General features: G+C 39.6%; 1 protein-coding gene across 10 annotated transcripts in view; it reads left to right on the plus strand.

Moving 5' to 3' along the window:
• Positions 1-281: 281 nt before the first annotated feature.
• gbf1 (golgi brefeldin A resistant guanine nucleotide exchange factor 1) overlaps positions 282-18462 on the plus strand; it is a gene marked incomplete in the record, with an annotated part of 89192 nt that continues 71011 nt past the window's right edge. For 9 of the 10 annotated variants that reach the window (XM_053435747.1, XM_053435752.1, XM_053435749.1 and 6 more), the window contains 3 exon segments: positions 282-571; positions 3983-4087; positions 14726-14792. In XM_053435747.1, coding sequence (XP_053291722.1) covers positions 3992-4087; positions 14726-14792 — 163 coding nt within the window. 10 annotated transcript variants of the gene reach the window in all.

Consider the following 18462-nt stretch of genomic DNA (forward strand, 5'->3'; position numbering starts at 1 on the left):
CTGTTCCCTCCAATGGAGACGCAGACTGTGCTTTCGTCATCAACCCTGTCGCAACCAAACATACTCCACTATCCTACTTTGGTCCCGCCTCCTTTTTCAAATTTATATTGTTATTTAATCAGTAAAGTTATTGTATATGATTTAAACGATACTGTAAATATTTATAGAGCGTTAAATATAATTATTTGGCTTCTACGTACATTGTCGAGCTGCGCATGACGCTTAAAGGCATCACTTTGTGGCCTGTCAATCATACCCATCTCATCACGCTAGGTTGAGAGCGCAGAGTTTTTCCACGTCAGTGTGTTTACCAGACTGACAGCCGCAGGAAGCTGCTGCATTTATTCACCTATGGGCCTTTTTATTTGAAGAGTGAACGAAGAAGCGGTGTTTGGAAGTATTGTGTTATCAAGCAGTGGAATGACGGAAGTTTCCATTTTGTCTGTTTGTCGTAGTGAACTGAACTTTGCTCATCTTCATTCACTGTTGGCCGACTAGCCTGCGAGCTGGCCGAGCTAGGCTAGCATTAGCTACAGCAGGACTCCGTCTTTGAAATAGCAGCCACACACAGGTAATATACTTGTTTTTTGTAAATCCAGATAAGCTTGTTTGTGCGTGTGTTAGTAGGCAATTTGCTTATGAAATGAAACAAATGCATCACTGCTGTCACGAAGAGCAAACAATGGAGACACATCTTGTTACCCTTAGCAAGTGGACATGCTAGCTAGTTGAGCTAGGCTAAGTGGTTGACTGTTAGGTCTCTGTGGAGGCAAGTGGTCTTGCTAATGCAACAGCTTTATAAACACTGTGACACAGTACGTTGATAGATTAATCAAAAAGTATTGACGTGTCCTCTCCTTGTGTTTGTTTGTCTTTCATCATTCTTTAGACATCTCAATGTGCCGGGGAGTTAGCTTCTTAGCTTTATCTTAGAGTGGACGCTCTTTGCTCCATCTCATCAGCTAGCTAGCACCTCCGTAGCTTAATTGACAGCCAGTGAGCTTGCTCGTCTCCCTGGTAGGTGTATGGCCGCATCTATGTATGGCTGTATTAATTATGTTGCAGTTTAATAACAGCTATTAGGGAAGGCATTATGGCGATGGAGGAGCTATGCTTGAAACTGAAAGCTGGAGCTTTGGTGTAATCTGAAGATCTGTCAGAAGTAGCTGTGGTATAGTGACATTCAGCTGTTTGTTATCTTGATATCCAAGTATGGTGGGGGGGGGGGGGTTGCCAATTGATTGATGCCAATTGATTGATGCCAATTGATTGATAACAATGAATCATGCATTGGGAAGCTTCGACCAGGGCAGGTGCAAAAGAAAACGTCAGTTTTTAAAATAAACTAATGAACACCGATGAATCCTCTAAATAGTGATGAACCATTTTTGCCCATGAGCTTTAAGGTAAATGTAGTTTTAGATAGTGACCTGGTGGGGAGACGTAACATGCAGGATTCTTAATTACTTCGCCTACTGTTTGAGCGGACAGAGTGGTAAAAGAATTAGAATAGTAAATGAATGAATAGTAAATTAGGCATTAATTGTAAAACCCTATGAGACCCTATGAGATACGATTTTGAGGCTAAATGATTAAACTTTATATGACTAGATTAGGTGGCATTACTAGTGTAATGCTGCTGGACAAACCTAATGGTACATTGAAATGGTTTGCTCCTTCATACAGTTGTGAGAACTAGAGATCGATGGTTTTTTGAATTTGTGTTGGAACAAATAATAGCACACCATGATAAAAGAGCTGTTGAATATCAGATGAATGCACCTGAATACTGTCTGCTTCAGAGCTGTTGACTTGGCCTTTTTTTTAATCTCCCTTTCACACTTCTCCTCCTAGTGTGTTAAGGTGGACACGTCTGTTTGCACTGTAAATTGTGTTGGAGAATATAATATCAGATCAGAGCTCAACATCAATTCAGATTGGAATTGGTGGTTTAAAACATATAATCTGTACATCCCTAGTGAAGTCTCATTTATCTGACCATCTTAACAGCTATAAGCCCGTCTCTCTGTCCTTACTTCGAGCCTTCTACCTATAACACTTTCATCCTCTTGTTAATCTGGACAGGCTGCTTGCCAAGAATTGGAAAGAATGTGGCCTCACTCACCTAGTCGCTATGTTCACATGTCTTCTTGTATAATGAGAGTATTATTTGGCTTGCCATTCATGACACAAGGAAAAGGTTAATCCAACCATTTTGAAGAGTACTGCTGGTCAAATATGAACAGCATGTCATTTTGATTCTGTTTGGTTATCTGTATTGGTTTAAAGCATTGTAGATATGGAAATTAGCTTTTTTTCATCTTTCTATATTCATTTGAAGGTAGTTGTTTTTAGTTTGACTTTAAGCTTAGCCAGTTGATTTTCATATACTTTTGCAGTGTTTTTATATTTGATATATTATATCTAAAATATTTTGTATCCATTACTTGGGCGGCTGTGGCTGAGGGGTAAAGTTGTCGTCCTCCAACCTGAAGGTCGGCAGTTCGAGTCCCAGTTTGACCAATCTGCATGCCGAAGTTTCCTTGGGCAAGATGCTGAACCCCAAATGGCCCCCCCATAGAATAACTAAGTGCTGCGAATAGATGCACTGTATGAATGTATGGGTGAATGTAAAACTGTACTGTAAAGCGCTTTGAGTGGTCATCAAGACTAGAAAAGTGCTATATAAATACAAAGCCATTTACTTATACATTATTATTTAGTGCAATCATCAATTGTTAAAGGTGATTAATGTTTACCATGTAATTACAGTGTAAGTTATTGTTTAGTATCTAGTATTGTTCTAATACCCCTTATGTTATTATCATATATGCAACTTCAATGTAGTCTTTAATACTAGTAATTAAAGTCAGTTATTTTGTTGTAATTGTTGTCATCACTCTTAATGCTGTTTTTTTTTACATGGAAGGTACTGTTAAAATACATATGTAGGTGTAAAGGAGCTTTAAAATTATATTGAGAACCATTTCTCTGTGACACACACAGAAAGTTGTGGTTTCATTGGTTTCTCGTATGACCAAATCAACATGCCAAACTTCATGAAGATCTGTGATGGTGTGGACCAATAGTGTGATGATATGACAAGGAATGACCTGAAAAGAGATTGTGTCTACAAGAGGGTTTGAGTGATACATATTTTGCACACTAAGCTGAGCCCAAGCATGTGTTATATAATATAAGCTGAGGGTAGCATCTATGTTTTAGAATACAGGGTTTTCTCAACCATTATAAGACAGCACTTAAACTGAACCGAGTTCTCTGCTGCTCTGGAGAGAAAGGAAGCTGTTGGAGACAATATTTAGACAAATTAAACAACATGCTCATTCATTACAACATATTTTCTTTTTGAGTGGAGCGAGCACCAGTGTAACTATGGCCTTTAACTGAGTGTTGCATTATGGGTTGTGTATAGCCTTTATGTTTCTAGGCCAGCAAAGGTTTTCACACCAATCTATAGTGAGTCCGCCAGAGCTGAGTGGAAATAAGTTCTTGGCATCTCCGGAAGTCTTTATTGTAGAAATGAACCAGGGAGAAATCTTTCACACAGCCATAAATTATTAATCATTAAGTATAATAATTGTTTCACTTGTTTCATTGCAAGTTTCCTCTGCTCTACACACATTTACCTAAAATAAGAAATTCCTGAAGATTTTTTTTTTTTGATTTACAATTTTATAAGCAGGGAATAATTACGCCAGTAATGTGCGCTCAACATACTATAGTGAAGGAAATAAGAATGTGGGCATTTCTGGTTTCAAGAGATGGGAGAGGGACAGACATAAGCTGTTTGGTGGGAACTGCACTAAAGAACAAATTCATGAGTTTGAAAATATGTATCTTAGGTGTATCTTGAGCAAATTACTAATATAAAGGGTCTATAAGTGATTTTACTGAAGTACTGCACAGCCCTGGCTTGAATTTCTGCCAAAACTAACCATATCCACTTCTCTCTTTCTCTCAGAAAAGCAGCATGGTGGACAAGAATATCTACATCGTCCAGGGAGAAATTGGCACTGTTGTTGGGGCTATCAAGAGGAACTCCAGATGGAATACTCATACTCCCCTGGTAAGTTAAATTATGCAATTCTTCATTAGTATTTGGTTTTAGAAACTTTGGTATCAGTGACTGCTTCTAAATGTTTCTTGCAGCCATATAGAAGCTTGTTTGCTTGAATCTTCGCTATTCTTCCATTGCCTGCTGGTAGTGGCAGTTTTCAGCTCTGGAAAGGTTTTTACTGGAATTTAGCTCAGGACTAATTTAGGTCAGAACTCAGTGGCCAGGTGAAAACAATCCATCCTTTCTTTTTCAACCATTCTTTTTAGCTGCAGAAAGTGTGATTTCTGGGTTTTTCCACATACCTAGTTTTCCGACACTATGTTACACATGTTGCTTTACAATTATGTCCTTGACACATTCAATGCCCCCAGCAGAGACAGCAAAGCCGCCCTGCAGCATGACAGAACCTCCACCATGTTTCACTCGCTGCAGTGATTTTTTTCTTATGGACTTAATTTTGCTGCTCATAAAGAAACTGATGCACTATATTCTAAAAGATACTTTAACTCTACTTTAGTTTCATCTATCCACAGAACATTATCCCAGTAAGACTGTGGCGTATTTAGAGATTTTTTGCAAGCATTAGTCTTGCCTTTTTGTGCCTTTCTTTCAATAGAGGTGTCCTACTTGGCCTATGCCCATGGAGCCCTTTGTTTAGTGTGTGGTGTATGGTACTGACTGAAACCACCTCTCCAGATGGCTCCAGGTCAGCCTGAAGCTCTTTAGATCTCTTGTGAGGTGTTTGTTCCACAAGATGCACCAAGCATTACAGACTTCTGAGTTTCCTCTCAGTACAACATCTTTGAAGCAATAAACAGTTTTATGACTAACAAATTCTTTCATTAAAATGTGTTGAAATAGATTTGATTGGTTAATACAAGTTTTGTGAAAACTGATAATTGTGCACAGGTGAGCCTTATGTCTCCAATTTCAACTCAAATTCATCAAAGGAGTGCAAATTATAATTTTTTTTATATTATTCCCTATATCACCCTGGACATTGACTGGATAATCTGGTCGTATCAATTGCTTAATTTGCAGTTATTTCTCAAGATCTTGAAAAATGAAACTCATCAAATCATGGGTGCCAATGCTTTTGACCATGACGATATTAAGTCTAATGACTTAAAAAACTCTCTTTTCAGATATTGTTGTTGGGTTGCACTTTTTCAGCTGTCTACACAACCTTTTTGAATATAAGAACGGCATCCCATTGTCACATATTTCTTCTCCCAATAACTGAAAGGGAACTTGACAGGCAATTTACCAAAATAAAATAATTTTCAATACCAGGGTGACTCTCCAGGCAACAAAGTGAGTGAGGGAACAGCAAACACAGCTTTAGAAAGCTTTACAAAAGATGTGTCTGTCAGAGACTGGGTAGCAGGGCAGCAGAGTCTGTGGCTGTGTCCGGGTCCCATTTTGACATTTTAAAGAAGCTGGGGATGGACCTGATGCGTTGACCAGTCAGGAAAGGGAAAATGTACAATAAATGATAGCACATAGGAGAGAGAGACTGAGAAAACAAGACAAAACACACATGCGCTCATAGGTTGAGCAGAGTAAAGAGGCCAGGGTGGAACAGGTAAAGTGAAAATAACTCACATAGACGACAACTGATCTTTACTCTTTAAGTGCAATAGATATAAAAGGCCAATAAATACAAGCCAAGAAGCTGCAGGGAAAAAGACAAACAACACAAATTGACAACCACAGGAGTGCATACAATAGTACCACCTCTTTCTCCTATTATTATAATACTACATTCAACTTAAAATCTTAATCCTAAATTCTGCCTTATTAAATTGGAGAATATAATTATATTTGGGAGGTTAACGTTTTGAAGATTTACTCTTGTATACTTCCAGTGCTAATCAGTTTCTCAAAGAGCTGCAGGGTCTGTCATCTATCTATGGACAAAAGTAACTCAATGGAACTGAACCCAAAAGATCCCTGCGCAGCTTCATGGACAGTAAACAGGACAAAAGGATCACAGACTCAAGACAGTGTTTGCAAAGGATGGCCTTTTGGGTTTGGTGAAACCTCAAGTGCTCCCTTTGACTAAGGATGATGGGTACTACACATCTTGTCGTCAAATACTGTGGCCTTAAACTCTTGAGATTTGAAACATGTCTCTGGTGAGTTTGCACAGTTCTGAGCAGACTCAAAGTAGAAAGAACTTTGTTATGGTTTTAAAAATTAGCCTAGCAATGATTTTAAGAATACGACAAGTCATAGTTAAAAGAACTGGTTCTCTAATTTTCTCAACTGTCCATCACAGTCGAAACCCATGGGTTTAAATTGTTCAGCTTTAGCGGGGACACAATGGAGATGAACACAGAAAATGACCTGAATTGACAAATGTGTTGGGTACATCAGTAAAATGCAACATCAGATTTCAGTCCATACAAGAAATAACATGTTTAAATGCTGTAAATGTTTTAATGACACTAAATATGATTGATTTACATGGGTAGATGGAGAGATAGATCGATTTATATGAAAAAATCATAATTAAAAGGGAAATATTCCGTCACTTTTTCAGTGAGAAATTTGGACCTGTTTCAGACCTGTTAGAGTCAAATTAAATATTGGTTTGGGAAAGCAGTCGTGTGATATATCATATTTAAAATGATGTTTAACACATCCTTTGTCTTCTTAACTGAAAACTAAATCCCCATGACATATGCTTATGTGATAACCATATTTAATAGATCTTTGACTACATGTTTGAAACCCTGATCATTTATTCATGGGTATACTGTCCCTGTCGAATATGAAATACACTGTGACAATTCACAAGCTAATTTGGTTATCCACTTTGCATCAACATGGTGTACTGACGAGGGAGCTACTTTGCAATAACTGATGGCTGGAAAAGAGAAAACCTGTTGGATATTGTATAGGTTTATGCATGTTTACCCCAACAACCGTGTCAGGTCTTTGGGTTCAAATCATTTTTTTCTGACACCTCAGACACAGGGACCACTTCATCTACTTTCATCAAACCTACTTATTAGTTTGTAGCCCACATGGACCCTCTACTAGGCTTTTACTCTTTATCAAGTCTGAAACAAAAAATTCTGCTTCCCATTTAAAGTTAAAGGCTCAGAATGTAGGATTTAGTAGCATTTAGAAATAAAGTTGCGTATTGCAACCAACTGAATATCCTTCCCCCAACACTGTCCAAAGCAATAGGAGTATGAGGAGCTACAAAAAGGCCCTCTCTACAACCAGGATTTAGATGATTCATTTTGGGCTACTGTAGAATCCTGGTGGACTTTTTGGAGAAGGACCTGGGGTCGGATTTATAAAGGATTGCGTAGGATTCCTACTAAAAGTGTGCGTACGCACAAAAGTCAGAAATGGCGTTGGCCAAAGCTAATTCCGATTTATAAAACCGTGCGTACGCACACCTGGCCGCAATATTCACAGTCCACTTGGAAACATTTGTACGTGGATCTGCCTCCAAATCCGCCCTCCACACGCCCACCGTCAACCATGAATGGTCGGCACGAACATTAAATGATGCCGCTGACCAATGGGTTTCCACCCAGAGTCCTGACGGAGGCACGGCATCAAGTGATGTGAAGAGGAAGTGAAACTTTCTGACACTGACATCGAGGTGTTCGTTAGTGAGGTGAAGAGCGATTTTATGGAACAGCAGTGATGTCACTAATAAAGAAAATACACTGACACTCTGCCGCTGCTGGGGATAACACAATGTGTGAGATCAGAAATCGCTGAACCCTCTCTTCCTCCTCGTCCTTCCATTCACGTGCACACATCACACAGATCCCCGCACCACTGTCACGGCAGTATTTATTTATTTAGAGAATCGGATCGATTCCCCCACATCAGTGGATCCTTACCTCCACTGGGATATTTTTTGGAAAGTGTCTTCATTTCTTAAGTGATCTCCTGTGCGCTCTGTGCTCCGTGCGCTCCGTGCGCTCTGTGGCACGGTCACGTTCACTGCAGTGAAAATAAGTACTAAAGCTATTATAGAAGATATAATTAAAAACTATTAATGACTCGGCTCTGTAACTCCACTGTTAAATATAATATGAACGTAATTAGCTGTAAGTTGTTTTTATATATTTTTAAATTAAAAGGCTCGGGTGGAGCAGATATGTCGCGCAAGCAAAACTAAGATGTTGGTTTTAATGTAACTGATGAAGTGGATCAATAATCTGCTTCAATTCAACTCTTCATGTCTGCATCGCCACTTTCCCGTCTCCAAAACGTTCGTACCCATGGGTCAGATTTTGCCTAGAAATACGCAAATTTTCCCATCAAGTTCGCTTTTATAAATCCTAACTTTGGCGTGAGCAGTGGCGTACGCACGTTTCAGGCCCTGTTTTGTGCGTACGCAACGGTTATAAATCCGACCCCTGCTCTTGATGAGGATTTATCAGGCTCATACTAAGATAGCAAATTCATTTGTTTCTGGCAATCTCACCAACAGAGCTGGAGCCAGAGTTTTCTTTGCCATAAATATTTCTTATATGTATGTAAACATTTTTATTTTTATTTCCAAACTTCCCTGCCATGAATTGTTTCCTTCATTTTTTCTATTTCAAAGAGAGTGAGATCTTCTTTTTTTCCACTTTATTTACTTTATTTACAGGCCCACCCATTTTTCTTGCATTGTAGTAACAGTGCAAATACTTTCAAAGGCAATAAAATAGAGTAACTCATGAGAGGAACTAATGTCTGTGTCAGGGCTAGAATCTCTAGTTGGGGCCTTTTCATTGTCCAAAAGTTTCGAAATTTTTTCGAAAATGCATATTAGTTTTAGTCACATTTAGTCATTTTTATCCTTCTTAGTTTTAGTCTAGTTTTAGTCGACGCAAACGAATTACATTTTAGTCTAGTTTTAGTCGACGCAAACGATTTACATTTTAGTCTAGTTTTAGTCACATTTAGTAGCCACATTAAACTCCTTTCTTCTCTTCTCAGGCCCAGGGACCCTGTGTTGTGTCTAAAACTGCATAATAGTCTAGCTTGCAGTACTTAGGTCGTCCATTAGATATCCCTACTAGCAGGGGGGCGGCAACCTTTACTTACTTATTTTGCCCCTTCTTCCCCCAAATAAAATGTGTCTGGAGCCGTAAAATATATTTGATAACAAAGCTAATAAAGTTTAATATAAAGTTATACTATACTAAACTATAGTTTGTTGCATTTACAAATTTATAGAACAACAATAAAGAAAACTCTTGACATTTTATTGCTATTTGAACCTGTTACAACAAAGGAAAACACCGAACACTTATGACGAGAAGAAATACACAGGCAAGTGTGACCTACTTTGAATTAAATTAAACACAGAACTTTGTAGGGCTATTTGAGTCCTCCCAATATTTGTGGGAAATGTATGAAATAAGAAGTACACTATTTTGAAATAAATAAAAACATATAGCTGCAGCCTAATAGCTTAAAAATATATATTTAGTTTTAAATGTGAAAACAAAAAGTGAGAGCAGGTCAGGCTGGAGGCGGACACAGAAACTGAAGCTCGGTACAAACCAACTGCAGCTTCTGCTCTGATCAAGAAGCTGCTGCGCTGATCTCTGAGCAGCTGAGACAAGAGAAACTCTGTGTTTTCACTGTTTCCACTGTTAAGAAGCAGCCGGTTCACGTGAACGAGCTCTGATCTTGTGTCTCTGAGCGAGTGAGCGGGGCGGGGGGCGGAGCCTCGGGACCGGTGCGCTATCTGGGGCACACACACACACACACACACACACACACACACACACTCACTCGCCCGCTCCTGATACTTCATGACGGCCTGATACCATGATGTTTAAAAAAATTATTGTGACTTAGTCAACCACCAACATTTTCGTCTCGTCTCGTCAACGAAAGTTAAAATAGATTTAATCATAGTTTTTATTTTCAAAGATCCGTTTTCGTTACGTCGTCGTCTCGTCTTCGTCATGGAAAAAAGATCGTTAATGAATATTTTTCATCATAGTTTTCGTCAACGAAATTAACACTGCGTATAACAATTGAATGTAACAATATGTCTGTAACAGGTGACCAAAGGTAAGCATTTACATCAAAAAAATATACAGTGGGTACGGAAAGTATTCATACTAGGGATGGGCATTCGATTAAATTGTCTTCGTCGATCGTCGGGAGAGTTAATGACGAATTTTCGATTAATCATTCATATTTTTAAGTTAAAAAATTCACTATTTATAAGCTACATTAAAATGCAGTGAAAAAAAAAGCGTGTTTCGTCATTGAGATCTTTATTACAAAATGAACAAAATATGCGCTGCTGTAATCTTAAGCAGCGGAGCCGACAGCTAGAAGCCGGTGCTACTAAACACAACTGACCCTCGTTTTTTTTTCCTCCAAAATAAAATAAAAAAAACATAATGTTAAACAACAACTACAAATATACACTCCTGATCAAAATCTTAAGACCAGTTAAAAAATTGCATGAATTTGCATTTTGCACTGTTGGATCTTAGGAAGGTTCTAAGTAGAGCTTCAAAATGCAAAAAGAAGAAATGGGAACAAGAGCCCTAAAGTTGTGAGCAGGCAATTTATTGAAAACAACAATTTAACTCAAATAGGCTGTTCATCAGCTGATCAAAAGTTTAAGACCACAGCCTTTAAAAGGCAAAATCTGTGCAAAAATTTGGATTCCATGTCATTTCCTGTCAAGTAATCACACTGTGAAGATCTCTTGATGGAAAGGGCAAAAAAGCTCACCGTCTTTGAACGTGGTAGGATTGTTGAACTGCATAAACAAGGCCTCTCACAACGTGCCATCGCTGCTGAGGTTGGACGCAGTGAGACAGTCATTTTGCATTTCTTAAAAGATCCTAAGGGTTATGGAACAAAAAAATCAAGTGGTAGACCCCAAAAAATCTCATCGGCGCTGAGCCGGAGGATCCGAATGGCTGTCCGTCAAGAGACGGGACGATCCTCGTCCCAAAGTAAGGCCATTACTGGTGGTGACTGCAGCCCAATAACCCTCAGACGGCATCTGCGAAGGAAGGGCTTCAAAAACAAGAAACGTCTTCAAAGGCCACGTCTCCTTCAACGCCACAAAATTGCCCGTTTAGACTTTGCAAGGGAGCACCAAACATGGGACATTCAAAGGTGGAAGAAAGTTTTATTCTCTAACCAGAAAAAATTTAACCTTGATGGTCCTGATGGCTTCCAACGTTACTGGCATGACAAGGAGATGCCACCTGAGATGTTTTCTACACGGCACAGTGGAGGGGGCGCCATCATGATCTGGGGTGCTTTTTCCTTCAATGGAACAATGGAGCTCCAGGTTGTGCAGGGGCGTCAAAGAGCAGCTGGCTATGTGGAGATGTTGCAGCGGGCATCCCTCATGACTGAGGGCCCTCGTCTGTGTGGTAACGACTGGGTTTTTCAGCAGGACAACGCTCCAATTCACAATGCCCTTCTGACCAAGACTTTTTTCCAGGAGAATAACATCACTCTTCTGGACCATCCAGCGTGTTCCCCTGATCTTAATCCAATTGAGAACATTTGGGGAGGGAAGTTTACAAAAATGGACTTCAGTTCCAGACAGTGGATGCCCTTCGTGAAGGCATCTTCACCACTTGGCACAACATTTGCACTAGCCTTTTGGAAACACTTGCATCAAGCATGCCTAAACGAATTTTTCAAGTGATCAACAATAATGGTGGAGCTACTCATTACCGAGTCCGTTTTTGACACTTTAATTTCTGTTTTAGGAGTTTTTTTTTTTTTTTTGAGCTGTGGTCTTAAACTTTTGATCAGCTGATGAACAGCCTATTTGAGTTAAATTGTTGTTTTCAATAAATTTTTTCTTGACTGAAATTTAGAATTTTTTGCAAATTTATTAAAAAGGAAAACTGAAATATCACATGGTCCTAAGTATTCAGACCCTTTGCTCAGTATTGAGTAGAAGCACCCTTTTGAGCTAGTACAGCCATGAGTCCTCTTGGGAATGATGCAACAAGTTTTTCACACCTGGATTTGGGGATCCTCTGCCATTCTTCCTTGCAGATCCTCTCCAGTTCCGTCAGGTTGGATGGTGAAAGTTGGTGGACGGCCATTTTCAGGTCTCTCCAGAGATGCTCAATTAGGTCAGGGCTCTGGCTGGGTCAGTCAAGAATGGTCAAAGAGTTGTTCCGAAGCCACTCCTTTGTTATTTTAGCTGTGTGCTTAGGGTTATTGTCTTGTTGGAAGGTGAACCTTCGGCCCAGTCTGAGGTCCAGAGCACTCTGGAAGAGGTTTTCTTCCAGGATATCTCTGTACTTGGCCGCATTCATCTTTCCTTCAAGTGCAACCAGTCGTCCTGTCCCTGCAGCTGAAAAAAAAACAACATAGCATGATGCTACCACCACCATGTTTCACTGTTGGGATTGTATTAGGCAGGTGATGAGCAGTGACTGGTTTTCTCAACACATACCTCTTAGAATTAACGCCAAAAAGTTCAATCTTGGTCTCATCAGAGCAAAGAATCTTATTTCTCATAGTCTGGGAGTCCATGTGTTTTTTGGCAAACTCTATGCGGGCTTTCATATGTCTTGCACTGAGGAGAGGCTTCCGTCGGGCCACTCTGCCATAAAGCCCCGACTGGTGGAGCGCTACAGTGATAGTTGACTTTGTGGAACTTTCTCCCATCTCCCTACTGCATCTCTGGAGCTCAGCCACAGTGATCTTTGTGTTCTTCTTTACCTCTCTCACCAAGGCTCTTCTCCCACGATTGCTCAGTTTGGCTGGACGGCCAGGTCTAGGAAGAGTTCTGGTCGTCCCAAACATCTTCCATTTAAGGATTATGGAGGCCACTGTGCTCTTAGGAACCTTGAGTGCTGCAGAAATTATTTTGTAACCTTGGCCAGATCTGTGCCTTGCCACAATTCTGTCTCTGAGCTCCTTTGGCAGTTCCTTCGACCTTATGATTCTCATTTGCTCTGACATGCGCTGTAAGGTCTTATATAGACAGGTGTGTGCCTTTCCTAATCAAGTCCAATCAGTTTAATTAAACACAGCTGGAATCCAATGAAGGAGTAGAACCATCTCAAGGAGGATCTGAAGAAATGGACAGCATGTGAGTTAAATATGAGTGTCACAGCAAAGGGTCTGAATACTTATGACCATGTGATATTTCAGTTTTTCTTTTTTAATAAATTTGCGAAAATTTCTACATTTCTGTTTTTTTTTTCTGTCAAGATGGGGTGCTGAGTGTATATTAATGAGAAATAAAATTAACTTTTTTGATTTTAGCAAATGACTGCAATTAAACAAAGAGGGAAAAATTTAAAGGGGTCTGAATACTTTCCGTACCCACTGTAGGTCCTAAAATTGAGCTCCAGAGCTCACCACATGTTTTAAGGACGTAAGAAGGAGACAATTAATACGACTGCCAGGCTAAATTAAATACACCAACCCTCAGCTCAAGTCTCTATCTATCAATTATAAAGATGCCACATCCACTGTGTCAAAAGCTGTAGCTAAGTCTAATCAATTGAGAATGGACCAGTCTCTAACATCTGCATCCTTTTAAAGATCATTCGTAGTCCTGCGAAATACGTTCATCTGATCATTATTTTGCTATTTGAAACACCAATATCCAGAAGTAACTTTTTTTTTTTTAAGGATCTGGGCTGCTAAAGAAGCTGGGCATGGGCAGTCACGAAATAGGACCACAGCTATTAGGAAAATAAATGTGCATGAGATTAAACAGACAGAAGACAAATACATCACTGAAGATCCCTCAAAAGAAGAGGGGTGGATAACCCAAACTAGAAAATTGATTGATGAGGCAGGAAACGTCTGCGAAGGAAGTAGGAGTGGAAATCCTGAACTGATACCTTTTGTCATTAAAAATCCTAAATGCAATAGAACATTGTACAATGCAAGATATATCCTTTCTTCTCAGCTCTCCTTGAATAAGTAGAAAGATTAAGACGGTACAAAACAGTCCTTGACATTCCATTGCTATCAGTTCATTTTACATGTGCGACAGTGACATTTATACTTTGCAACATTGTGTTAGGACAAATTTATTTTAAAAGAGATGTTGTGTGTTAAGTAGAAAGGGATTTATTATGTTTAAATCAGGTTTAAATCAGCAGACTGTAAGCCTGGCATGTCTGAGTTGTAAAATTAAGTTAATCAGTTTATCGCTACAATTAATTTAGCTTATTTTTAACGTTTGGTAAAAGCTTGTTCCTCATTTGTAACATCCAGATCAGGCCTATTTTCACCCAATTTGAAATCTCTTTGTGATTTAACTGTCGCAGCCAATTGTATTTCAGCCATCTCATGGGGTTCTATATTATAAATATTATCACCCTGCTAACAGCATGATAAAAACAGTTTAAGTCTTATGCTTTGAGCTGGGGCCAAGAACTGCTGACCCTCAATGTGAAACTCTTAATACAACAAGGGTTCTGTCTGTACACAGTCAATAACTCAGGTATTTCTTTGGAAGCAAAAACATCATAATTAGTCTAACCAATGTATTTTTTAGTGAGCCATATTTGTTATGCAGAATATACTTAATAAAGTTTACTCTATAATTGGCCCATTACTTATTTCTAGAAAAGGTTATTTTTAACTCTATATGGCAACTATGACTTCTTGCTTCTCAACATTTTCCTCTCACGTTTCTCTGCCCAGGATGAAGAACAGGACCCGTTACTCAACAGCTTTGGACACCTCAAAGAAATCCTCAACAGCATTACAGGTATGTGGGAACAGGATGAAGTACGTTGGGTGGAAGGTCATGGGATCTATACCAGTTTGGTTTTTGCCGACCAAACTTTCTGACTGACAGCTTTCTCACCACCGTAAATGAAACAAACCGTTTAGTATTTAATTTTTTTTATTGAAAAGCACAATTTCTTTCAGAGCACTCAAAATTCTTATCAGACACTTAGTATGTTAGTTTAATATTATTGGTTTAATTAAGGTCAATACTCTCATTATGTGGCTATTCATCAATGATAGCTGTATTTTGTCTTTCATTTTTCAATGTTTTATCTCATTACATGACTAATCTTCAGGTAGGTAGCACTGTGAGTTCCTTTTACCCTTTGTCTGAATTGAAAAGGGATATTTAATCAGGTGAGCTCAGTAGACTTCCTCTGAGAAAACAAAGAAATGTCTTGGCCTTTCAAACTTGTCAATATTATCTTGCAACATTTGATCTTTTATCAAGATTTTCATTGTACCATTTTTTTCCTTGAAAAACAATGAGATTTACTTATTTGAGACACCGATAAAGTTAATTGTTAGTGGTTGAATTCAGCTTTATTTACAAAAACAAGGGAAAGGTCCATCACGGTGAATGATGAGGATCAATATCCACCAAGGATACAGTAAGAAGTATTACTTTTAACATCCGTTGTTCTCTGGTAATTCCATTCAATGGAAAATATTTCCCGTAAGAGAATTCCCAGGATTTAGAATATATATATATATATATATATATATAGTTTATATAAAATGAGGACACTTTCTTTACTTCTTGTATTTGGAGACATGTCAGTTTTGTGCAGAGGAAATGTACCATTTCTTTATTTTCTGCAGTGTCTAGTTACAGCCCAGGTAAATAAGGTACAAGTAGAAAATGTGTCCTCCCTCTGTCAATATAGTTTTTCAAATCACTGTCGGTAGAGATGAGACTTAGATTAAGATTAAGATTAAGACTTGCCCCTGTAATACTTAAAACTCTAATAACATAAAACTGTAGGGGAGAGCGGGGTAATTTGGGAATTTTTTTACATTTGCTCCCCTCTAGGCGAGCTAAACTGATAAATCAGTAAAATTTACACATTTCCCATTAATTCAGGATGTTTTCTAGCAATGGAAATGATCAGAATGTCTTCAGGACAAAGGGCACTGAAAATATGATTGTTTTAAAAAAAGTGGTCTTGTGTCCCACTTTACCCCAGCTACATGTTGTAATAGTTAAAATCCCGACAGCTAGATTGACATCCACTAATATTGGACTAGTAACAGAATCATGGGGATTTGTCAATTAAGCCAATTTATGATTATTATGATTCATGTGATCTCTTGCACACCCTAGCTTACCTGCACATTGTTTCTCTGTCCAATTGGCAGGGACAGGGATATTGTTTTTCTCTGCCTATTCAAATGCCAGTTCACGGCACTTAACTGGAGCAAGGCCATGGAACTGGTCAGCTAGTTGTTTCAAGTGTTTAACAAGCTCCTCCTCCATCTCATCTGTGAATATTCTCTTTGCCTCAGCTACTGCACCCCAGGCTACTGATTTTACTTTCCCTTTCTCTTTTTTCTTTATGAATCTTTTGAGGGTTGTCTTATCAATATTTCTATCCCTTCCAGCTTTTCTTAAGGACTTCTTTCCTTGCATGACCTCAGCGGCTGCACTCTCCATCTCTGCGAGGGGTGTTTGGCCCCAGGTTGTCTTCCTGGTGTAGTTTCTTGGCATGATGGCTTTTCTATAATGTTTATGACATTAAAAATATATTATGTAATATACCACAAAAATATATTTAAGACTAACCTTAACTTGTGCTTCATGGTGGGGTAAAGTGAGACACTGTCCCACTTTACCCCACAGCATTTGTCCCACTTTACCCCGAAGCCACAATTTTAGAAAAACAACATCTTTTATCAATTCGGGCTAATCTTCAGCTAGCATCAATCACATGGTTTTATATGTTGGAAGTTCACCAACATGTATGATATAAGTTTTTCTACCTGAATTAATTTGTTTTGACACAACAGTTGATTAAGTTCAAAGCAAGAAAATTTACTTTTACATGCAAAAAACACTTTTTTCTTGGCAAATGTCTACATTATTCAGTATCACTGGTGACTCATGAGTTGATCACCTGGCGGGAAAATTATCACAGTGTTTTTGTGTTGTAGGTTGTCAGGCACATCAGCTGGTTTCTACGGTGGTGAAAGCTCAACGAACGGCAACTTTAGAAAACACATGCAAGTTGACAAAACACCAGCAAAGTAAAAAAACATCTTCATCAATTTCACAACACAACACAACACATTACAGCAACGCGCTGCAAAAAGAGAGAAGCGCTGCAAATACCGGAACGAGCTGCAAATAGAGAAACGCGCAGCAAATACCGGAACGCGTTGCAAATACCGGAACGTGCTGCAAAAAGCCAAACACGCAGCAAGAAGAGGCCACAACACAACGGAAGTGTTTCCAGGGAACAGCTAAAAGTGATGGACACTGCTGCCACAAAAACGTCCAATACACCTTAGAAATTCGGTTCCACACAGGGTTCGGCCACCCGCGGCTCTTCGGCCCCTCTGCAGTGGCTGTACAGTACAATGTTGTGCATATGTTTCGCGAACGCTGAACTTAATGAATCAGTTTTCATATTATTAACGTGAACGTAACGATGAACGTGAGTGAACGTCACGTACATTTTTTAAATCATCACCGTATCAGGCCATCATGAAATACCAGGAGCGGGCGAGTGTGTGTGTGTGTGTGTGTGTGTGTGTGTGTGTGTGTGTGTGTGTGTGTGTGTGTGTGTGTGTGTGTGTGTGTGTGTGTGTGTGTGTGTGTGTGTGCGTGTGCGTGTGTCCCCCGGCGCTCCGACCCCGCCCACTCACTCGGAGAGACCCATCTGATCACGGAAGATGGTCCGATCTAGAGACATGTCGTCTTCTCCTGTTAAACTGAAGAAACAGCGCTAACAAGCAAGCCCCTGTTTGTGAGGAAATATATTGTCCATAGTGTGCAGGGGTACAAAACCTTTACTATCAAAAGAGCGAGTGGGCGGGGTCGGAGCCCCGGGACCTATATACAGTCTATGCCCGGGACCGGAGCACTCGACACACACACACACACACACACACACACACACACACACACACACACACACTCTCCTGGTATTTCATGATGGCCTGATACGGTGATGATTTAAAAAATGTACGTGACGTTCACTCACGTTCATCGTTACGTTCACGTAAATAATATGAAAACTGATTCGTTAAGTTCAGCGTTCGAGAAACATATGCACAACATTGTACTGTACAGCCACTGCAGAGGGGCCGAAGAGCCGCGGGTGGCCGAACCCTGTGTGGAACCGAATTTCTATGGTGTATTGGACGTTTTTGTGGCAGCAGTGTCCATCACTTTTAGCTGTCCCCTGGAAACACTTCCGTTGTGTTGTGGCCTCTTCTTGCTGCGCGTTTGGCTTTTTGCAGCACGTTTCGGTATTTGCAACGCGTTCCGGTAGTTGCTGCGCGTTTCTCTATTTGCGGCTCGTTCCGGTATTTGCAGCGCTTTTCTCTTTTTGCAGCGCGTTGCTGTAATGTGTTGTGTTGTGAAATTGATGAAGATGTTTTTTTTACTTTGCTGGTGTTTTGTCAACTTGCATGTGTTTTCTTAA

This window comes from Pleuronectes platessa, chromosome 12 (genome assembly GCF_947347685.1).
Source record: "Pleuronectes platessa chromosome 12, fPlePla1.1, whole genome shotgun sequence".
Classification (NCBI taxonomy): domain Eukaryota; kingdom Metazoa; phylum Chordata; class Actinopteri; order Pleuronectiformes; family Pleuronectidae; genus Pleuronectes; species Pleuronectes platessa.